The 24,718-nt window shown below is 39.2% G+C and overlaps 1 protein-coding gene across 1 annotated transcript in view; it reads left to right on the top strand.

Moving 5' to 3' along the window:
* The window catches only part of slc1a7a (solute carrier family 1 member 7a), a 51,894-nt gene that overhangs the window by 15,224 nt on the left and 11,952 nt on the right, over positions 1–24,718 (top strand). The window contains exons 3-8 of the mRNA XM_052011157.1: positions 10,611–10,826; positions 17,662–17,704; positions 19,258–19,483; positions 20,843–20,942; positions 22,654–22,887; positions 23,824–24,018. Coding sequence (XP_051867117.1) covers positions 10,611–10,826; positions 17,662–17,704; positions 19,258–19,483; positions 20,843–20,942; positions 22,654–22,887; positions 23,824–24,018 — 1,014 coding nt within the window. The remainder of the gene's footprint in view (positions 1–10,610; positions 10,827–17,661; positions 17,705–19,257; positions 19,484–20,842; positions 20,943–22,653; positions 22,888–23,823; positions 24,019–24,718) is intronic.

The raw sequence follows: 24,718 nt of genomic DNA, 5'->3' as shown, positions 1-24,718 counted from the left end.
CCTAAAGGATTCATATTCTCATTGCAACAGTTTTCCTGACCACTCCCTGATCCCCTACCTTTTGGAGTGATCTTTCCATGTTTTGGTATGCCCTAGTATTGGTATTAATTTATTATTGTCACTTGTACTGAGGTACAGTGAAAAACTTGTCTTGGATAGCGTTTGTACAGATCAATTCATGACACAGTGCATTGAGGTAGTACAGGGTAAAAACAATCACAGAATACAGAGTAAAGTGTCAAAGCTACAGGAAAGTGCATTGCAGCAGGTAGACAATAAGGTGCAAGGTCATAACAAGGTAGATTGTGAGGTTAAGTGTCCATCTCATCATATAAGGGAACTGTTCAATAGTATTATCACGGTGGGATAGAAGCTGTCCTGGAGCCTGGCGCTATGTGCCCTCAGGCTCCTGTATCTTCTGCCTGATGGGAGGAGAAAAGAGAGAATGACCCAGGTGGGTGGGGTCTTTGATTATACAAGCTGCTTCACCAAAGCAGCGAAAGGTATAAACAGAGTCCATGGAAGGGAGGCTGGTTTCTGTGATGCACTCAGCTGTGTCCACAACTCTCTGCAGTTTCTTGCGGTCCTGGGCAGAGCAGTTGCCATACCAAGCCGTGATGCATCCAGATAAGATGCTTTCTATGGTGCATCGATAAAAGTTGGTGAGTGTCAAAGAGGACTTGTCAAATTTCTTTAGCCTCCTGAGGAAGTAGAGGCGCTGGTGAGCTTTCCTGGCCGTGGCATCTACGTGGTTGGACCAGGACAGGCTATTGGTGATGTTCACTCCAAGAAACTTGAAGCTCTCAACCCTCTCGACCTCAGCACCGTTGATGTAGACAGGTGCATGTACACTGTCCCCTTTCCTGAAATCAATGACCAGTTCTTTTGTTTTGCTGACATTGAGGGAAAGGTTGCTGTCGTGACACCATGTCACTAAGCTCTCTATCTCCTTCCTGTGCCCCCGACTCATCGCTGTTTGAGATATGGCCTACTATGATGGTATCATCTGCAAACCTGTAGATGGAGTAGGAACGCTGTTTTTCTTCCCTGTAGAACTTTTTCCCAGATATTACAGATGGTGGGAACAATGTCCCTGGTGTGCATTTGCTTTCTAAAAAATTCCCAAATCTGTCTGTTGTGTCAAATATAATACACCATTGGAAATGTACCAGTATAAAAGGTAGAAAAGAAATAGTTGCTCCAGATTTGGACTTTGTAAGTCCAGCAATCATCAACTGAAGATATCTTTATTAGTCACATGTACATCAAAACACACATCTTTTTGCGTAGTGTTCTGGGGGCAGCCCACAAGTGTCGCCATGCTTCCGGCGCCAACATAGCATGCCCACAACTTCCTAACCCGTACGTCTTTGGAATGTGAGAGGAAACTGGAGCACCCGGAGGAAACCCACACAGACATGGGGAGAATGTACAAACTCCTTACAGACAGTGGCCGGAATTGATCCCGGGTCGCTGGCGCTGTAAAGCGTTATGCTAACCGCTACACTACCATGCCTACCCTTACACTACCGTGCGGAAGTCTGAGGAAAGCTAGGATCTTCCCAGTTTGGAGATTCAGGGAATGAATAGGACATCAAAGTTGCAGACTGTATGTCTCAACCTGAGATAATGATCAGGAAGGGTTTGGAATCCATTGCCAAAGACACAAAGTGTGTGGCAAGGTTCAAAGCTAAAAGCTTAGGGAAGAAATTGTAGCTCATCCAAGATTGGAGGCTTGACATGCAGCCTTAACACAAAGACAGGGAGAAGTTGAGGGTTGTGATAAAGAGGTAGAACTGTATATTGACGTTTCAGGTGACCCACTTCCCCTGTGTTGCTTTCCCACTCCCACCAGTCCATCCAGGGTCCCTATTCACCTGGGTTTCTTCTATCTTGATTCACCTTTCCTATCTTCTCTCCCTCTGGTTCCATCTGCCCGTCATTCCTCCCTTATTTAGTTTCACCTATCACCTTCCAGCCTCTCTCACCTCCCTCTCACTTCTGTATACTGGCTATCTTCCCTCAACACTCTCAGTCCTGATGCAGGTCTCACCCCAAAACATGGACTATCCATCCCTTTCCCTCCACAAATGCTGCATGAGTTCTTCCAGTAATTTATTTTTTGCTCCAGATTCCAGCATCTGCAGTCTCTTGTGTCTCCTTTGTCGGTACATGTTTTATATAGTGTGGCCAATGGTACTTTATGGATTGAGAACAAGCTTGTACATAGGTTTTTGGGAGATTCCAGTAAAGGTAAGATAGAAAGAAAAGCCATTGTTAAAGGTGCATTAGTTGTGAATAAATGACCTAGAAACAAGTCAAATGAAGGCAGTAACACCGTGCTAAAATCAGAGGTGAGATATTGGAGGATGATGCAGTGGGTAACTATGTCAGAGGCTACAAGGAGAGAAGATGAATCATAAATATAGTGCTGGGAGACAGAGGTAAGTGGATAGGGCAACTTGCATGAATAATTTCAACGGGTTGTGTGGAAAATGGGAACAAATTTTGCAATGCAACAATATGACCCAGAACTTTGGAATGAAAAGGAGGATTGGAGATGGGCATTGTTTTGCAAGGACAGAAAGGTCAATGGTGAGGATTTTTGAGGAGGAATGTGAACTGCTTTGGGACGGTGATGACCAGTGCCTTGGCAGGAGGAACCATATGAAAATTTAACCTCAGTCAGTCAGCTCTCCATAGAAAATAAGGAAAATGTAGCAAGGTCCTTACAGGAATGCTGCCATACACCCCGGGTTGTGGTGTAGCAGTCCCAGAGAGGCACAGGTTGTATGGACAAAAATGGGGAGGAATGACAAGGAACTGATATTCTTTCAAAGAATTATATGGAATGAAAGCCAGAACACTTAAAGGCTACCAATTGCTCAGTGGATTTGTCTTTTGCCTGGACTGTAAATTGATGTATAGGAGGAAATACTGCATTAACGTTTGCTAATAACAAGGCTTTAGCAAAAACATTTTCCCTGTAAGGCTTTAATTCTGAATCACTTTTGGAGCAAGTCACTACAGACATTATAGAGAAATGTGAATTCACTATGACTGATCATTAATACTTAACCGCTGCTAGGGAGGATTTCTTTTTCTAATCGCTAAAATCTCTCATCTATTCATAACCATCTGTGTCAAAGAGAGTTTCGTATAGCTTTTAGCTGGTGGAGATGGTTTTAATGTTAAAAACAGGGGTGACAGATACTGAGCAGCAAGTATGCTGCACTGTGCGACAAAAGGCAATGGCTGAGACATTCCAGTGATTTCTTCTCTTGACCTTCCCACTGAACTAAGTCGTGCATATTGCCAGTTGATGATGTAATGATATCAAGGAGAAGAAATGATACAGATCCCAGCATTTGCAGTCTTTTGTGTCTCTGTAATACATAGTTTGATAAGTTTTCTCACCTGCATAGGAGTTTGCAATTTTTAAATTGTATGTGATTGAAACAACAGAATAAATATCAATTTTATTTGTAGCTATGGCAACCTACAAAGGTGATGCCAGGCCTTTTGAGGGATGCACTGAACATTCCTTTTATCAGGCCCACTCATGTTCCTTCCTTCACCTCTTTTCCTGGTACATTGATGTCAGTATCCATGTCAAATGGCATCAGTAGCATTTAGCTTTTAGAATAAAATCATGTTGGTGTCAGCACTTTCAAAGCTACAAAATCAAGCTCCTAATAAATAAAAAGCTTTAAGTATTTTGCTTTCCTCAGTTGATCTGAAGCCAGCATCTGTTCAAACAGATGCTTTACTATTGAAAAATCTGTATTTAAAGATGTGAACATTAGAAAAGGGGTAGATTTTTTTGGACATACATTAAAGAATGTTATATTTTATTGTTACCATATAATTACCTACCATTAACCAGGGACATTGTGCAGACTATTACACAGAGGACTGTGGGTTCAAATTAGCAAGTTTTCCAAAATGTGTATTATTCAAGTAATGCCCTAGTATTTTTTTTACCTTGTCAATTACTTTGGTTTGTATATAAATCATTAGATTATTTAATTTGGTATCTGAGGTGGCTGTCATAAACAAAGTTCAGTATTTTGTGCCATCAGATTGTATTGTCAAGGTATGGAGATGCCTGGTAGATCCCTCATATATTCCTAGTGTTGCCCTGGAGCAGAGACTAAGAAAACTATTGGAAGCAAACATTTAACAGTTGGTTTCTGATGAGCATCTCTGTGAGTTTGAGTTGTACTGACAAAGCTTGATGCAGGCTGTTAGCTGTTGGGCATGCTGAAGTATATACTTAGCCCTGGGGCAAGGAATGTGAGGAAAACCTATTAGATTTTCCTCTATATTGGCTTTAGTGCTAAAAAAGCATTGAGTGAAAGTCTACTAACCTTGTTGACACTGTTTTGCATCAGAATCAGGTTTATTATCACTGATATATGTTGTGAAATTTGTTGTTTTGCGGCAACAGTACAGTGCAAGACATAAAGACATAAAAATTACTATAAATTACAAAAATAAATAAATAGTTCAAATGAGGAATAAGGAGATAGTATTCATGGACTGTCCAGAAATCTGATGGCAGAGGGGAAGAAGCATTTCCTGAAATGTTAAGTGTGTGTCTTCAGGCTCCTGCACCTCCTCCCCGATGGTAGTAACGTGAAGAGGGCATGTCCCGGGTGGTGAGGGTCCTTAATGATGGGTGCTGCCTTCTTGAGGCACTACCTCTTGAAGATGTCCTTGATGGCGGGGAGGGTTGTGTCCGTGATGGAGCTGGCTGAGTCTACAACCCTCTGCAGCCTCTTTCAATCCTGTGCATTGGAGCCTCCATACCAGGTAGTGATGCAACCAGTCAGAATGCTCTCCCCTGTACATCTGTAGAAATTTGCAAGTCTTTGGTGACATACCAAATCTCCTCAAACTCCTAATGAAGTAGAGCCGCTGGTGTGCCTTCTTCGTGATTGCATCAATGTGTTGGGCCCAGGATAGATCCTCTGAGATGTTGACGCCCAGGAACTTGAAGTTGCTCACCCTTTCCACCGCTGAACCCTCAATGAGGACTGGTGTGTGTTCTCCCGACTTGCCCTTCCTGAAGCCCACAGTCAATTCCTTGGTCTTGCTGATGTTGAGTGTGAGGTTGTTGTTGCGACACCACTCAACCAACTGATCTATCTCCTGTACATCTCCTCATCACCATCTGGGATTCTGCCAACAACAGTGGTGTCATCAGTGAATTTATAGATGGTGTTTGAGCTGTGCTTAGCCACACAGTCATGAGTGTAGAGAGAGTAGAGCAGTGGGCTAAGCACGCATCCTTGATGTGCACCTGTGTTGATTGTCAGCAAGTGCTCATGAGTGAGTCCATTACAGTTTTGTTGACTGGTGCATTTTTCATCATGTATTGGTAGGTAATTGTTGCAGTGTCAGAATTTAATTGGATGGCTTAAAAGGAAACTCCAAATATCCATTCACTGCATTGCAAAGTCTTATTGAAATCTGGATCCAAAGGACAGGGCGTAGCCTGATGAAAGACTGTGGTGTTTTAATAATACTATTGCCAATATTAGATGAAGGTTATACATTTGGGGCAGAACATTGTTATTTTCTATTTAATATTGACTTATAATGTAGTTAGTATCTGGAAACTAATAGGTCAGTAGACAAGATGGAATGGATACCTGTCTTGATGGCAGTCTTTGTCTGCGTAATTTGTCAATCTGACACTTCTCTACCAATCCCCCATCAAAGGAGGAAGGGCATTGTTTGACCCTAACATTCTCTATAGTTTCAAATTAAAGGACGGTATCCCTGGCCACACCCCTGTAGTCAGTGAAGCCCAAGTTTAGCAGTCCCTTCAACTTAGTCACCCAGCAGTAGCTCTACTTTACTAATGCCTTTAGCATCGTACTATTGCCATATCCAAGCACTGGAGGAGAGAAGATAGTGTCACACATTGTAAACTTGCTGTTTAAGACTTGGGAAATTTAGAGCTGGAGTGAATGAGAATATGGAAAATCCTTAGGATTAATGAAGTTTCAGCACTAAGTTTCTTTGCTACATTTGCCGGTTTGGTTCCAGTTTATTAGTACAAAATTGCTGTAAGAGCAAGGAAAATGTATCTAGTTTGCTTTTAAATTAATGGTAAGAGTTGAATAAAGACATGTTTGGCAGTTGGCTAAGTGTGGCGTTGTGTCTAAGTTGCTAGCAAAGAAATTTTCAGTATTTCTGTGGGCTGACCTTAATTTGGTCTTGTCATGTGATGGAATTTATGTCCAGGTGAAGATAGGGACAGTTACTGCAAGGAAGTCCTAGATAAAGGATCAACACAAGACAAGTTCAGACCAAAGAGATATATAAGTGTGTTTCTTTTGTTACAGATTAGGTTGCTATTTGGTTAATGTCCCCTTAAGACATAGTACAGGTGTGTGTGTGTGTGTGTGTGTGTGTGTGCGCGCGCACGCGCGCGTGTGTGGCGTCATTACGACAACAGCAAGATAACAACGTGCTGATGTTTGTCAGTCAGTCAGAAAGAGATAGAGGGACGCTGACTGCTGGTCTCTGTATTAATGGATGAAGAACAATAACTGTGTCTGTCACTACAATCCATGTATGGATTTTTGGAGCAATCCAGTGAGCATGGGGAACTTTTCACTGCAAGGAAATTCTGGGCTAATAATATGCAGTGAAATTATTTATTTGATCTACAGCCAATTCTCTTTAAACAATTCATTGCTACATCAAGCTTGAAACCCTTTCATAACCTCCCAGCCTACTCACTGATCTCCTAATCTGCAGCTGCCCACCCCACCTACCAATCTCTCAACCTTCCACAGCAGCCCCCTCCATTGATCATAAACCACAAACTTCCACCTGGGACACTGATTCTTAACCCATTTGATGATTTGGATCCTTCAATTTGCCCACACCCGCCCCCCCCCCCAACTCCATGATTTGTGATTCTAGCCACCACATATCAGCCTGCACCGCCCCTCCCCCTACCAAAATCCCCTGATCCTTCTGGATCTAGCCCCAGTTTTATCTGATGTCCTTCACAAGCTCTGTATTGGCATGATGTTTGATGGAAAGGGAGTTTGCAGGCAAGCATCTTTTCCAAAGGAGTTCTGAGAATAAGGACATGTAATTATTGAGGCAAACAACAAGGATACACTTCTCGAAAGGTACAAGAGGGTTAAAAGGCAAAGGAGGAATGAAACATATGTTGATGGATGGGAGGAAATTAAGCTTGAGCATAAACACTGGCATGGGCCTATTGGGTAAATGTTATTGTGTTACTATATTTTGTTAAACTTTTGAGGATACCCAGGTCATCAAACTAATCGAGGAAATATATAATTTTATTCACAGGCCAACTATTTAACTGGGCTTTGTAGCATGATCCCTGTTTAAATTAACTAACAATGATTTGTCTGATGAAAGATCATTAACTTAAAACTTTAACTCTGTTTCTCTCTCCACAAATGCTGTCTGAACTTCTGTGTGTTTCCAACATTTCCACTTTTATCATTAATGCTTTATTATAGATGACTGCTTTTGCAAAGTTTTAAAACAATGAGGTAGGGAAACAAGTAGTTTACCTCTAATGTAAGATGTATAAAATAGGGCAAAAGGTCTTGAGAAGATGCTGTATAGATCACTTTCATATCATTAACATATTGACCATTGGGCATTAGTATGAAACTAAGACAACACTGAACTATTAAGTGTTTGAATTGGATTGTACTCATTGTCAATGAGCAGCTTTATAATTTCATTAGGAATAAATCTTAAGTGACATCTTCTCCCCTGTTTCCAGTGTTGCATTAATTGCTTCTAAATGGGAAAGTTAGTAGATAAATATTTGCATTTTCTTCTCGTATTCCTTCATGAGGTGTGGTTGTTGCTGGCAAAGGCAGACTCTAATTCCCATCCCTACTTTTTCTGAGAAATAATGCAGAGCTGCCTTCTTGAACCACTGCAGTTTGATAGTAAAGGTGCTCTCACAGTGATGTCAGATAGGAAGTTCCTGAATTTTGATGCAGCAATGATGAAGAATTAGCGATACATTTCCAAAGCTGATTTGAATGTCATTGGAAAAGGAGGTAATCCAATATGCCTGCTACCCTTGTCCTTTTAAAGGGCAGAAACAGTGAATCGGGGAAGTTCTGTTGAAAAAATCTTTGCAAGTTGCTTTTGAATGGGGTACCAATCACATGGGCTTCTAGATGGTATTAAGCTTCTTGAGGGTAGCTGGACTGCATTCATCCAGGCAAGTGAGAATACCCCATTAAACTTATGACCTGTAGCTTGTAGAATCTGGAAAGATTTACTGAATTGTTTTCTGCAAAATACTCGGCCATGCGACAGTATTAATGTGGCTACCCCACATTTTTTAAAGTAGGGATGGCACCTTAGTTGAAAACTGAGCTCAGTGGATTAAAACAATTTTTGGACAGGTTAGGATATTGTCAGATTGGCATGAAACAGAGAGCAGGGATAATGTAAAGATGTACAAAATGTCAGGATCTGGCTAGTGGTATCCTGCAGGAATTGATGCGCAGCCTCAACTATTTGTAGTGTTGAATAACAGTCAGGATGGGGTACGGAATGTTTCATATCAAACTTTGCTGATGACCCAAAGATAGGTGACACGATAGCAGGGCAGATGAAAGCATAAAATTACAATAAGTTATTAATTAACCAATGGGCAAATGAATTTCAACATGAGCAAATACAAGATCATCCATTTTCAATCTAAAAAGAATAGAACAGAGCACTTTCTAAATGATGACAAGCTAAAATCTTCTCTATATTTATTTGCTCATTTCTGGGCACTACACCTTAGAAAAGTTAAATTGACATTGGAGGGTGCATGCTGTACACTCACCAGAATGATACCTGGGTTATTAGGATTATTATATAGAGAGAAATTCAATGACTCAAGGACATAGTGCCTGGAATCTGGAATGTTTGGAATAAAAATTGTTTGAAGTTTGCAGATTATTAATGGGATCCGATAAACTTTCATCTGATATTTGAGGAGTCTTGATCTAGGGTTCATGGTCTAACATTTGAAGCCTGAAGTTCAGGAATGAAATAGGAAAACCCTTACCTGAGAATGGTTGTAGGGAAAATTCTAGAATCTGAAAAGGACATGTTTGTCAAATCTGTTTTTTTGAGATTGTAACCAGTAAAAGTAGTTTATTTGGACTTTCAGAAGGCCTTCAATAAGGTGGCACTCAACAGATTATTGAACAAAATTAGACATATGGGATTGAGGGTAATGTACTGGCTTGGATTCAAGACTGAAAGTAGAGAGTAGGATCAAAGGGATCATTTTTGGTTTGGATGGCTATGCCTAGAAAGGTGCCACAGGGAACCATGCTGAGGCCCCAGCTGTTCACAGTCTGTATTAATAATCTGGATACATTTGCTGATGATGTGAAGCCTGCTGGTTGTGTGGGTTTTGCAAAGAATGTAAGTTAACTGAATAGACAAAGACATGGCAGATGGAATGTAATGTGGAAAAATATGAGGTCATCTACTTTGGCAGAAAACATAGAAAATTTAGAGTATTTTCTAAATGGTGAAAGATTGAAGAGTGTTGGTGTTCAGAGGGTCCTGTGTATCTTTGTGCACAAATCACTGAAAGTTAACATGTAGGTACAGCAAGCAACTAAGAAAAACAGATAGTATATTGGTTTTCAATGCAAGAAGATCAGAGTATAAGAGTATCTGAGTACAAGAGCAGAAGTTTCAAAAAATCAAAACAATTGCAGATACTAGGAATCAGAAATTCGGAAAAAAGAACTGATATTGCTGAAAACACTCAGCTGATCAGGAAGCATCTGTGGAAAGAGAAATAGAGTTAATATTTCATAAAACCCTTTGACACAATGTTAGGCCCTTCATCAAATGAGGTCTGACTGGAATTATACAGGGGTCTGGAGAGACTGAATATGGAATATTGTATACGTGCCTGGTCTCCTTGCTTAAGGATGGATATATTTTTGACAGAGGAAGTGAAACAATGTTTCATCGAATTGATTCCTAGGATGGCATTTTTGGTTTATGAGATTAAGCAGATTAGGCTTGTAGTGTCTTGAATTTAGAAGAGCAGGAGGTGAATTCATTGAAGCATACAAATTTCTGACAGGAGTTGACAAGGTAGATGCAGGGATAATGTTTTCCCTCGTGGGGGTGTCTAGAACCAGGAATCTAAGGGGTTGGCCATTTAGGACTGAAATGAGAAGAAATTTCTTCACCCAGAGGATAGTGAATTTTTGGAACTCTTTACCCAGGAGGACTGTGGAGGCTCAATTGCTGAGTACATTTAAGAGACTGATTGGTAGATATTTGGGTATTAAGGGAATTGAGAGTACAGGAAAGGGATGCTGAGGTAAAGATCCATGATCTTATTGAATAGTAGAGCAGGCACGAGGGACCAATTAGCCTTTTCCTGCTTAAATTTCTTGTGTTCTTACATATTAAGCCTTTGTAATCCAGTGAGGTAACAGGCCTATGGTACCCATGCAGTCATTCCCTTAATGAGCCATGAGATGAAAAAGTGAAGTGAGTAATTCATGGAAGTACATGCTCAGAAAACTCTTGCTCTGTTCGTGTTTGTTTTTCAGCTTGATGTCTGGACTGGCCGCTTTAGATGCAAAAGCTTCAAGTCGACTGGGTCTCATCACAATTGCCTACTATCTCTGGACCACTTTTGTGGCTGTTGTTATTGGAATAATTATGGTCTCCATCATCCATCCTGGTGGTGCGGCCCAGAAGGAGAATACTGAGGACAGTGGAAAGCCGATCATGAGCTCTGCTGACGCTTTGTTGGATCTGATACGGTACAGAGAGCATAGTCTCTTTTTTCATTGTTTTCTTATGACATGCGGCCCATTGAGCATATGCTGGCTCTCAGAAAAATTCCATCAGTCACATTCCTACTTATTTCCCTATTCCCTCCTACATGCCCATCAACTTCACCCTAATTCTCCTGTCACCCATCATTACTGGGGCAATTTACAGTAGCCAGTTAATTTACCAACCAGCATACCTTTGGAATGTGGGACAAGATTGGTGCATCTGTTCACATTGAGAATGCTGAACCACCACAGAGACATTATAAGAGGTCAGGAACAAACCCATGTCTTTGGAGCTCTGAGACAACAGCACTACCTGCTGCACTACCATGATGCTCTAGTCCTTTGTTCACTGAAGACATCGCACATTTGATACGTTATTTTCAAGTGCATTTTACTTCATACTTTGTGAGGCTAGTCAACAGCTAATACAATGCCACAGAAAGATAATCTTTATTGCAGTAAATATATCAGCCCATTATATTAAAAAATTTGTGTGCCTGCAGTAGTTCAATGGTAATTCCCCCTGCAGAGGCACTGTCAGAATTAAATAATATGACTCATTTAATTTAAGTGATACTACCTGATGTAATGTGCCCTTCAATCAATTTATCTTATGCCTTCTTTGTCAAATCTAATCTTGTCCACTGAGTGGTGCAATTGCTATTGGTGAAGATAAAAGTATCAAGTCTGCTCTGGGTAACTGCTCTGTATGTTGTGTCATTGAAACATATAGAGCAAGAAGGTCTTAATTCCTGCCCTATATTATGCTAATAATTCTCAATTGGGTTGTCATGTGATGCAATATAATTGACCAAAGCAATGAATCTTTAATAAAGGGTTCCTTTGTTGGAGAGAAAATTGAAAGTCAGAATTCATTACTATTCTCTTGACTTGTGTCATTCTTTAAACCTTTATGGTTAGTGTGAAAGCGTAGTGAATAATCTTTATATATCTTTCAAATATTTCTCAGTCTTATTGTCATGCATTTAAGGTAACTTCATTCAAACTCTAAAATAGAATTTAACTTGATTAAGTAAGCAAGCCTTCATCTGAAGCATTTTCTAAAAAAAACACTGAATTCAAGTTGCAAGATTAGTTTTTAATTATCTCAGTTAGGCCTAATGATATTAACCTTTGAAATGTATTTTTAAGTTTTCAGCTTAAGCATTGTACTTTTAAAAAAAGATTGTAAAGTTGCTCAGACAAATGGCAACAAACTGCTAAAATTATACTCTGAGCTGTGTTCAAACCAAAATAAATTTGAACCCTAACCATGTTCTTCACACTTCATTTTTATTTTCTTACTGTACTTCATAAATTATGAACTTCTTTAACTTATTAGTATGATTTATTACTACTTTGAATGTTTTAAATAATATTTTATCCCACTGTTTCCCCAGTATTACTGCACACGTTATTCATTTTTGATGGGAAGAACAGCTTGAAATCATTGTCAACAATTGGTCGATAACCTACTTTTTGGAAATGATTGGCAGACTTGGATCTATCTAGGTCAATTCTGATGTTTCTCCCAAATAGATTACAAACTCACAATGCCAGCTATTTTAATAAAATAGCAGCAATTCATTTGCTAATGGGATCAGACTTCAAATCTGGTCTGGTTATGCTAAATTGAAAATCCACTTGTTGCCGAAGCATGTTAAAAATGTTTTAAAAGACTTGAGTGACTGCAATCATTGAGACTTACAATAAACCTGAGCTTATCTACTACTTTGCTGCCCATATCACAACTAATATTAAGTTTTAATGGACTGCATTGTGTTCATATTGCTCTTTTCTTAACTTAACTAAAATCTGAGGAATGTTGCACTGAGGGGTGATATCCCAACCTAGTTCTTCTAGTTTCTCACTTGCACAGCTGAATGGAATACAAAAAAATACCTGGGCATTTGATGGGTGTTGTGCCTCTCACTTCAGATGTGCAGTTTCTCTGTTACAATATTTCTTGGGCTAGAAATTCTCTTGCACAGTGCAGTACTTTTGTGTGCAGCATGAGTGAATTTTATCTAGAGTCTGCTTGCTGATTGTAAGTTACTACCTTGTTCTTCCATGTGTGTGATGGGCATGCACACGGAGACTTGCCAGCAGTGCACAGTGATACCAAATTGCATTTATTGTCTTTTTTTTATATATCATTGGGCAAAATTCATGTGTATGTGTGACATCTGTGAATTGCACCACCCACCCACACCAAACCATGTCTTAACTGGACTGTTGGGTGCTGCTTTGGTGTCACTGGCTGCCAGGGATTCTGCAGCATCCATTGCCTTGCAGGGAGGACTACCATGAAGTAGTTTTCTTGCTGCACAATCCCTCCTCACCCACTCCACCAAGGTGCTTAAAGTTCCCAATATGAATACTGACCTGCCTGGCCACGCTGTCTCTTCCCCCCACCATCCCATCTCTCAGGATCTTGGCCTGATTGACTGCTGCCTTCCATCCTGCACACTGCCACCCTCACACCATAATTCCTCTTTGCAATGCCATCTCCTGATGCTTTGCATGTAACTAGCTGTATCTACCACATGGTGCCAATTAATGTACCCTTTCTAGCATTGTAGAATTTCTATCGCCTAGTCTCTATTACACTGATCAAGGCTCTGATCTTTTCACCTCCTCCTTGCATCCCTACTTCAGTTGAAATATCCCTGCTTCATAATTTCATGCTTGCCAACCAGCACCTTAAAGGCCCAGTGTGAACCCTCTGCATGCTTTGTTGAATGCTTTGTCTCTAGATTTGTCCATGTACTCTAGAAGAGTGCAGAAAGAATCAGAATATGGGAAAACAGTGCCCTCCCCTGTCTAATTGTATTGAAACAGTGCCCTTCCCAGTAATTAATTAATTGTCATGCATTAGGTATTTATGATCAAATATATATGAAGAACTAATTATCTTTTCAGCTGCAAATGATAGTGAGCAAGATCATTTCAGGTGAAGGTCTGAACTGCTGTAAAATATGGATTTATTAAAGTGACTGACGTGGATCGAAAGCTCTAAAACCTTGCCCAATGACACAGATTATACTGAAGCAAGCTACTAACCATTTGGTCCCTTCTACTTTATCAACACAATCTGAAACTGGCCTCAATTCTACTAAAAACAAATTTACTCATAAAATATATGATAGATTGATTAAAATTCCATCCTCATTTGGCAGTGCATAGTGACAATTTTATTGAAAGGAATGCTTGATCAAATATTTGCAGCTAAAGCAAATTACTTAATTAAAGGAGAGAAACCATTTCTGGAAAGTCATACAATATGATGCATGTTTCTTGAGGCAGCTGACCTTATAATTTATGTGGATGCCAACTCTATCATCACCCTCATTCACCTCCTCATTATCCTCACCGTAAACATAACCTTATCCACCACTTCGCTGCCCATATCATTACCTATCAGAATCAGGTTTATTATCACTGTCTTATATGATGTGAAATTTGCTGTTTTGCAGCAGCAGTACAATGCAAAGACAGAAAAAAACTATAAATTACAAAATAAATAGTGCAAAAAAAAAAGGAACAATGAGGTAGTGTTCATGGGTTCATGGATCATTCGGAAATCTGATGATGGAGGGGAAGAAGTTGCTCCTGAATCGTTGAGTGTGGGTCTTCAGGCTCCTGTACCTCCTTCCTAATGGTAGTAGTAAGAAGAGGGTATGTCCTGGGTGTTGAGGGTCCTCAATGATAGATGCTGCCTTCTTGAGGCACCGCCCCTTGAAGATGTCCTCAATGGTGGGGAGGGTTGTGCCTATAATGGAGCTGGCTGAGTCTACAACCCTCTGTAGCCTCTTGCGATCCTGTGCACTGGAGCCGCCATACCAGGCTGTGATGCAACCAGTCAGAATGCTCTCCACCATACATCTATAGAAACTTGCAAGAGTCTTTGGTGACGTACCAAATCTCCTCAAACTTCTAATGAAGTAGAGTGGCTGGTGTGCCTTCTTCATGAATGCATCAGTGTGTTGGGTCCAGGACAGATCCATGGAGATGTTAACACCCAGGAACTTAAAGCTGCTCACCCTTTCCACCGCTGACCCCTCAATGAGGACTGGTGTGCGTTCTCCCAACTTCCCCTTCCTAAAGTCCACAATCAATTCCTTGGTCCTGCTGACATTGAGTGTGAGGTGGTTGTTACAACACCACTCATCCAGCTGATTTATATCACTCCTGTATGCCTCCTAGTATTAAGTTAAAACATAGAACAGTGCAGCACAGGAACAGGTCCTTTGGCCTCTGATGTGGTGCCCAACTAATTAAACTAGTAATTAAACACCTAACTAGTCCCGACACAAGGCCTACACAAGGTCCATATATTTATGTGCCTATCTAAGAGCCTCTTAAGCACCTCTATCGTAATTACCTCCACTACCATCTTTGGCAGCATATTCCAGACACCCACCACTCTCTGTGTAAAATATAACTTGCTCCGTGCATCTCCTTTGAATTACCCTCTCTCACCTTAAATGCATGCCCTCTGAAATTAGACATTTCGACCCTGGGAAAAAGGTACCTACTGTCTATTCTATCTATATATGCCTCTCATAATCTTATAAACTCCTATCAGGTCTCCCTCGCAGCCTCCGCTGCTCCAGAGAAAACAACCCAAGTTTGTCCAACTCTCCTCATAGCACATGACCTTTAATCCAGGCAGCATCCTGATAAACCTCTTCTGCACCCGCTCCAAATTCTCCTCATCCTTCCTATAATGATGTGGCCTAAGCAGAGTTTTATAAAGCTGCAAAATAACTTCCTGTCTCTTGAACTCGATGCCTCGACTAGTAAAGGCAAGCATGCCATATGTCTTCTTTACTACCCTATCAACTTGTGCAGCCGTCAGTCTGTACAACCTAGTTTTGTTCTATACAACCTTCAGTCCCTCTCTTACTGATCCACATTAGCTCCTGATTTCTGAAGACTTTAGTTTTCAAATTCTTGCCTTCAAAGCCCTCGGCTCTACCACCTTGCACCTCCTTATGTATAACTTCCTTCAACCTTATACTGTAAGTCTTGAGATCTCTGAAAACTCCTCCATTTCTGTCCATTTGTGAATTCCCAGTTTTAATTGCTCCACCAACTGTAGCCATGCTTCCAGGGCCCTAAACTCATTCCCTAAACTTCTCTATCTCTCTCCTCTTCCATTATGATGCTCCTTAAAACCTTCCTCTTTGACCAAGCTTTGGTCAAATGAGCTACAATGTGACTGTGTCAAGTTTTATCTGGTAGTAATAATTAGAGGTGGTATCTCTGGTCTGCGATTGAATCTGTTATGAATCTTTTCTGTTCTCAACTATATACCTTTATATTTCATGGAATGGGAGAATGATAAATTTTGAATTAAAATGTTCATCAGAGACAAACCTCCCAACTGAGCCAGTTAATGAATTGTCTGAGTCAGAGGAGGTTTTGGGTTCATTTCATAGCCTGGGTGAGTGGACTTTAGTGAGAACACCAACTTGCCTCAGCCCAGGAAAGGGAAAGGAAAATAGTCCAGGTTTTATTTACTATTGGTATTCATACCTCTGCTGTTCGCAGCTTGGCATTGGAGTAGGATAGAATTAGGTTCAGCTGAGGGACCTGTTGACATTTGCCATTTCATAACAAATAGATGGCTGGAGTGAGGTTCTGGAGAACATCAAGAGTACCTGAAATATGGTGAATGTGAATCACAGCTCTCAGAAACTGACAGCTGGAGGAATTTTATTGCTGGGAATATCAGTAAATGGATATTGGATTAAAGTTACTCATGAAACAATTCCTTTTAAAACAATTCTTATGTGTTAATTAAAAGCAACATCCCAGATTAATAATCAGCACAGCCAGAATAGAAAGTATTTGAATCTCCAACATTTTAAGTTTTAGTATATATTTGTTAGATGTAGACTTTAGGCTCAATGGTCAACTGCTAATAATTATCTATTGGCAAATCTACCATTGATAAATGCTTCACTATGTACATCAAGATATCAAATGATATCCCCTTTCTTGTCTCAGCCAAAATAATTCCAAATCAGAATGGTCTGGACTTGACTGTTAATTGTCAACTGTTCCATGGAACTTAATTTGCTGAGATTTCCCAGAACTTATGCTGGAGAATTGACTGATCTGGGTGTGAGCCCATTGATTTCAATGAGCTGTATAGGTTTGTGGAGAAAGGGAGGATAAATTGCATTTAAAAAAATCTAGTTCAGCTTGATGTTTTTAATTATTTATAACTACAATTATTACAGTTTTTTATAGCTTTATATTTAAGAAATCATTTACTTAATTTTCAATAAGAGCAGAAATTGTCAGAGATTTTTAACAACTCATTGCTTCATTAGCCGACAAAATTGGAGCTAGGCTTTGCCCACTGTTAAAGCCACCCTAGGTATTTTGGGTAGAGGGACTTGCCTAGTGCACTGTCGGAGACTCTGCCATCAATCAGGCCGTGTTGAGGGAGCCCAGGGTGTTTTAGGCCTGAAAGTTAGACCCTCTGCATGCAGGCCAAGTAAATTCATGTGTGGTGTGACCAGGATCAGCAATTACAGTGAGCTGGCCAATGCCAATATTAGCTGTCCCAATAAAATTCTCATCAAACAACTGTGCATGTTGGTACTAACATTACTCATTTGACAACTTCACCTAAGTAAGTTTAATGATTTGGTACAAGATTTGAATCTTTTATCTCCTGATTTCCCATTTTATAATTGTCCCTTGGGATTTACTTAAACTATAATTGTAACGTAGTTTATGTTGCTGCTGCCTATTCTATTCATGCTAAGTATCTTTATACTTTTCCCCTTTGCTCTTAAAGGAACATGTTCCCATCTAATCTTGTTCAAGCTACATTTCAACAGGTGAGTCCTTATTCTATGCAGCACTTAATGATTTTGTTTGTGAAGTGTAGGTGAAAGCTAGATTCATAATAATTCTAAGTGTCAAAGAAGAACTCCATGGCTGAACGGAATAGAGAAGGAAACAATAAATGCTGAAGTTTGTTAATGGAGGGAAGAAGGAGGTGAAGCACTTCAAAGCCTTTTCAAATGTGGATGTTGTTGTGACGTAGGAAATATGGCAGTCAGTTTGTGCATTGCACCCCACCAGAGGGTGATACTAATCAGGTTATCAGAAATGTTAGTTGAGGGTAACTATTGGCCAGAACTCCAGGGATAACTCTTTGGTCTTCTACAAAATTCTGCCATGAGATCTCTTACTTCCAAGTGAAAGAGTAGATGGGAGAGGGACAACATGAAGCAGCACTATAACTTAAATTATACTACTTTGTGAGAGGGCAGTGGGAGAGGTACAAGAGAAGGGGGACCTGGGGTTGAACATATTTGATTTTATAAATTGCATTGAATACAGAAACAAGGAAATCATGCCAGCCTTTACCAATTACAGCAATGTACACAAAAAGTGCTGGAGGAACTCAACAGGTCAGGCAGCATCTATGGAGAGAAATAAACAGTCGACGTTTTGGATTGGGACCCTTCGTCCTTTCCAGTCCTGGTGAAGGTCATGACCCAAAACGTTGACTGTTTATTTCTCTCCATAGATGCTGCCTGACCTGCTAGTTCCTCCAGCACTTTTTGTGTGTGTTGCTCCAGATTCCAGCATCTGCAGAATCTCTTGTGTTTACCAATTACAGGTTGAATCTCAGCTAGCATATACGTAAGTCTGGGCATCATAGTTTGGGATTTGCATCAATGTCTTGATGAAATTAGAGATGAGATGTGCCAGGCAATGCCCAGGAATGAGAGAATTCTCTTCAAAACAGAGGAGGTTAACAGATGAATTCAAAATTATGGGGTGTTATGATAGAGTGAACAGGGAGAAACTGTTCCCTCTGGAAGATGGGTTGGTAGTCAGATTAAAAAAAAATAAACTAGAAGGGAAATAGGAAAGGTGTTTCACACAGAGAATTGTTAAGATCGGACATGTATCACCTGGAAGTAGGGGCGGAGGTGCTGTGAAACCAGGGGTGGTGGACTCCTTCCTTAAATTATTTATTATCTCCAAAACAGAGCAAAGAGAAAGTGAAAACAATTCAGTGCAGTTCTAATTGAGAATAATGAAAAATTTTGTCAAGTTAAATGTGGATCAACAGTAATGATCACCACTAAATTGGCATTGTTCGTTGAAGAGTTGACACGGGTCTTTGGTTCAGAGAATTCTAATCCAGTCATAAAAGATTCCCATATATTTGAAGTTCTAGATCTCAGTTGATGCTTTGCGAGCTAGCGTGTTAAGGACAAAAAGGAGGAAAAAATAAATCTGGCTCATTTGAAGAAAGTGTCTTTTTCAATTTTTGTTCATAGTGGGATGCCTGGACATAAATAAGAGGTTTTGCAGCTGGACTTGATTTTAGAGAATTACCCATGGAGAATACTGAAATCTTGTTATTTCACAGTATCGAACGAAGATCGTTCCAATAGTCATCTCTGTCAAAGTGTCAGGATACGAAGCTGCCAAGAGAATGCCTTTAATCTATGGAATTCAGAGTGATAATGACTCTGAAATAATTCACAACATTTCCTTGGATATCACTCCAGCTCCAGAGATCATCTACCAAACAGGACCAGGATCAAGTGAGGGGATGAATGTTCTTGGCATTGTTATATTTTCAGCAACAATGGGTAAGTTTGCTAAAAATTGTGTTTTCTATTAAACTTGTTTAAAAAAATGCAATTTTTGTTTTGGGTAAGTTTTTTTATCTTTAACTTTCTGTTATTATTTCATTGTTTCTTCATTGAAATGAAACACCCACATGTAAAGTCTCTTCTTATCCTTATAAGCCTACTTCTTATATGCCAATTTTTTTTTTCACAAGTTGAAAGAAGGAGTAAGTAAAATACTTTAAAGTATCAGCACTGGATGAATGTAGAATATCAGTGCTGGGAGTTTTGGGGGAAATTAATTAACATATGTTAATCTGCTCCATGTATCTTGTCCAATTCTTACCTCTGCATTGCTTTTGTCATTAATGGTCAGCTTTAGGTTACCAATATTTCATATAGTGCAAGATTACAAATTAATGTTTGTTTGCAAGCTTTATTCAGACCAATACATAGCATATCAAAGATGTCAGTTCTGGCTTTGGTACAAAAGTTGAAGGTAATTTTAGTTTATTTTATCCAATACAAATGCTCTTACCTCAGGTAAATAATGTCTCCTGTGATAATTTCCTGAAATGTCTGTGATTGACAATAAAGTTGGTCGCTAATAGTGATTCTGATGACGAGTTATAGATCTGAATCACTCTTCTCACTGTAAAGCATTTCCAGCACTTTTTTGTTTTTGTGTCATTTTACTAAACTTTAAGCTTCAACCTCTATCTGCTCACTGAATTTTATTAATTAAAATTATAAATAGCATTTAATTTATTCACTTTCTGGAGAAGCAGGTTCAGAACATGAAATTTAAATACATATTTATTATTGCATTTTTAAAAATATTCCATTGTGAAGTACAAAATTGGTTTACTTTATAATGGAATGTTTAAAAATGCAAAATTATCCTTTGTATCTTGAAAGCTTCAGTTTCTGTCAAAAGACAGAATGATATTGATATTTATCCAGAAATAAAAGTCACTAACATGTGTCCATAACTCTCTAGAAGACAGAACTTGTGCAAGAGCAGTGTGAAGGATGTCCAGCAGATATCACTGGGTAATCATGATTATGTTAACATAGATTGCCACAATACTGATCTGAATATAATGTGCTCCAAACAAGAAGAGGGGACTTCCTCAACTTTTCGACAATCTTAGAAAAATGTATTATTCAAAATAAATTTTTATTTAAATTTACTGTTTTATAAAGAATCGCAAATTATTGTTGAGTTGGCTATTTGTGTGCCATCTCTTTTATAGCAAATGTTTTCAGCTTGTAATGCTGATTGTTTAAATTTGTAATGGATCCATAAGCTCCTTGTATTGTAACCCAGGCTGCACCAAACAGTCAATGATACATGAGCTGTTTATTCTCTATGTGAAGGTATAATGCTTGGAAGGATGGGGAAGAATGGAATGCCATTGGTCAGCTTCTGTCAGTGCTTGAATGAATCTGTGATGAAGATTGTTGCTATTGCTACATGGTGAGTTTCTGCTAGATGCATAATTTAGTCCAGAATATAAAATATTCTTCCACCGCTCTTCTGAGGTCACTGATTTACAGATCTTATAGCTTGGCTGACATATAACCTTACCTGAAATTATCAAGCTGATTTATGTCTGTTCACTTAGGAGTTCACATGCTTGGAAATTGTGACCAGTGATGTGTATTTTGGTGAAAAGCATTAAATGTAACATGCATCTTGCAACTATCTTATTGATAATAGTACACTAAAACTCATGTGTATCAACAATAACCATTGATGTCTCTGTCATCCCATATAGGACTCACTACTTCCCACTGGATTGCCAGGAAATTCTGGAAAATGGCATGATTTTGTTTTAAGAATCTTAATGATCACCCATCTCCTCCCCAGCCTCAGCCCATCAGCTGCTGATAACTCCACCCATGGATTTGTACGTGCAGACTCAACTAGTCTGTTGGCCAATCTGTCAGTTTCCTCGCTCAGTAAATCTCAGTCCCACCAATCCTTAGATCCTCCTTAATGCCTACCTTTTGGCCAAGCTTTTAACAGCTTCCCTTTATGTGACAATTTTTGTTTGCTAACATTCCTGTAAAGTGTCTAGAACAGTTTTGTTACACTAAAGACAATATAAATGCAAGTTGTTTCTCTAATCACTTTAGCCAGCATCTACTGACATGTGTCCAAGGGGTGTGATCTGTCGACTGAGTCTCTCTGTACATTGTAGTATTTTCAGTGAAGAAAATACTGTGAATAAGAATGCAGACTGCAGTACTAACTGTAGGGTGTTTTTTGCTTCTGAAGTTCAGTTCCATTGTGAAGCCAAAGTTCAGAAGCAGAGCACAGTGTTACCTAGTGTTCCTGACTAAGGACATTTTCTACGTCTAAGGGTGGCACGGCTGTGCAGCAAGTTGTGCTGCTGCCACACAGCTCCAGTGACTCAGGTTTGATATTGTCCTCTGGTGCTATCTGTGTGGAGTTTGCATGCTCTCCCTGTGACTGCGTGGGTTTGTTTCAGGTGCTCTAGTTTCTACTCGCATCTGAAAGACATGCTTGTTGATAGGTTAATTGATTACTGCAAATTATCCCTATTGCAGGGGAGAAATTGATGGTCATATGACAGAGAATAGATCATAAGGAAGTAAGAAGGGGAATGGGACTGATGGGATTGCTCACAGAGCCAGCATAGACTGGTTGGGCTGAGTGGACTCCTATGTTGTTATAAAATGAATTGTGCCAATATTTTGCAAAACTCTTGATTATGTTATGCACTATATAATGTTGTGTTTTGTTGCATTTGAGAAAATAATTTAGACAAACTTATGCATTGACCAGTGTGTATATGTGGATGAGCTATTCTATTTCAATAAACTAAAGAAATAGACCAGTAAGCTTTAAAAAGATTTCTAAACTTTTGTATTATTTAAACTATATTTTTCAAGAAAAAATAGGTTTATAGATCATTTAACATAGACTTGCTTAAATTTCTGAAGATGAGAAAGTAATTAAGCCAATATCCAGTACTTGTTCCCTAATCAATTATTGATGAATGATTGACAAAATAATTTCTTCACATTCAAAGTCATTTTAATCCTTTCAGTCATTCCCAGGGTTCTATATTAAGACAGCCTAAAGTGTGTGCTAATCTTGTAATTTTGCTTTTGCTTCCATGTTTGTTTTGCTTAATTATGTACACCTTTCTTTCTTTTAGCTATTTCCCATTAGGTATAGTGTTCCTGATTGCTGGCAAAATATTAGAGATGGATGATCCTACGGCCATTGGAAAGAAACTGGGTTTCTATGCGATCACAGTTGTTTGTGGTCTTGTGGTTCATGGGCTATTTGTTCTACCCATGGTATACCTCTTTATCACCAAGAAAAATCCAATTGTTTATATTAGAGGAATTCTTCAAGCTCTGCTCATAGCTTTGGCTACTTCATCAAGGTATGTTTCACACTCTCTAATTGCCCTTGTTAATCTATTAACCAAACAGATCTATAAATTGGGCAATCCTGGCCTCCACCTATTGGAGAGATCCCCTTTGTCCTTTCCTCTCTCATCTTCCCTTCTCTGCATCTTTTTTCCCCAGTTCTAATGAGGGTCCTTGACCTAGAATGTTAACTATGTTTCTCTTTCCACAGATGCTGCCTAACCTGCAAAATTTATGCAGTGTTTTATGCTTCATAGTCTTTTGAAATACTTTTTTTCAACAACTAAAAAGAAAATCAGCCTATTTGTTTATACTTGACCCCATTTTACTGGAATGTTCTATGACAAAATAAGGAGAAGTATTAAAATTCAATATCCAATATACATACTGAATAGTTTGTCATTATGATTACTGGATCATATCATCCACCACTGAATATTGAACAGTGGGGATAAAATACTGATCATAAAGAACACACAAGACCAATAAACTCTCATAAAAGTGTAGTACAGACTCAAATTGTTCTGCAGCCCTATTATTCTTTGGGGAGAAGATAAGACAATATTACACATATCCTAATCATCCATCCTTCTGTTTTTAACATCTGTCTGATACTTGGCAGCTTAAGACAATGATGTATTTGTTAATGTTCTGCATACTATTCACGCCAGAAACAACTTAACGAGCTAGTGTGGGAAAACTAGACAAAAAACTGTTTTTCCCAAATCCAATAAATTAGGCCAGGGACTGGTTTGCTTGGTTAATTACCAAATATACCATTTTAAAAAGTTGTTCAGTTAATTAATCAAGAATAATATTGATCATGAATGGGTGCATTTTGGAAAATTTAAGCAGCTACCATTGAGCTTTTTTGGCCTGCACAGATCATTTCAGCATTTGTGGCTTGTGCTGTAATCTGACCATGGCTTCCATTCCTTATCTATTTATAGTTCTGCCACTTTGCCTATTACCTTCAAGTGCCTGTTAGAAAACAATCATATTGACAGAAGAATTGCAAGATTTGTTTTGCCTGTGGGAGCTACAATCAACATGGATGGCACTGCCTTATATGAAGCTGTGGCAGCAATATTTATTGCACAGGTTAACAACTACGAACTGGACTTTGGACAAATTATTACCGTGAGGTATGTGAAATTTTAATGTATCCAGGCAAATTGGAATTGAATATCTTTTCACTAATTTTACTTCCCACTTCTCCGAGAGTCATTGATTTCTTGCTGGGGTGTGATTCCTTGGGATTCCTATTAATATTGAATGTGGTCTCATCAATATGCCACAGAGCATTACAGATAATCGGAAAAAGTACCTTCACCTAACATCTATAGAATGTATGTTTTATTGACATAAAGCCAAAAAACATTATAAGATCCAGAGCTAATGCTGAAAACTCCAGGGCCAGTCAGATTCACTGATTATGGCCTACCTCTGTTGGGTTTATCCTGTTGGTGGAATGTACATATAAATCAATGGAGATCAGTCTGGGATGTAATACTTGTAAAGCTGAGAATACATTCTAATTTGGCTGTCTCACAAGATAGCTTCTCAGATGTTGGTCAGGTGGAACTGGCAGAGCCAAAGAGGCTGGGATTGCATGGATCTTGTCCTGATCCAATACCTTGACATTTGCTAAATGATTTTTCAGACATTTCTGTTTTGCCCAGTTGTTTAATTGCTGAGTAGCTTATTAGATAATTTCGAGCAGCAACCATATCGAATAGGACTGGGGTCACAAATAGACCATTCCTACTAGAAGAACCAGAATAATTTCTTTGAATATTGCTGAAGAAAATGCTCCTTTTCAAACAATTTGGAAATTGATATCTT

This window comes from Pristis pectinata, chromosome 3 (genome assembly GCF_009764475.1).
Source record: "Pristis pectinata isolate sPriPec2 chromosome 3, sPriPec2.1.pri, whole genome shotgun sequence".
Lineage (NCBI taxonomy): Eukaryota > Metazoa > Chordata > Chondrichthyes > Rhinopristiformes > Pristidae > Pristis > Pristis pectinata.
This window is presented reverse-complemented; position numbering and strand designations above follow the sequence as displayed.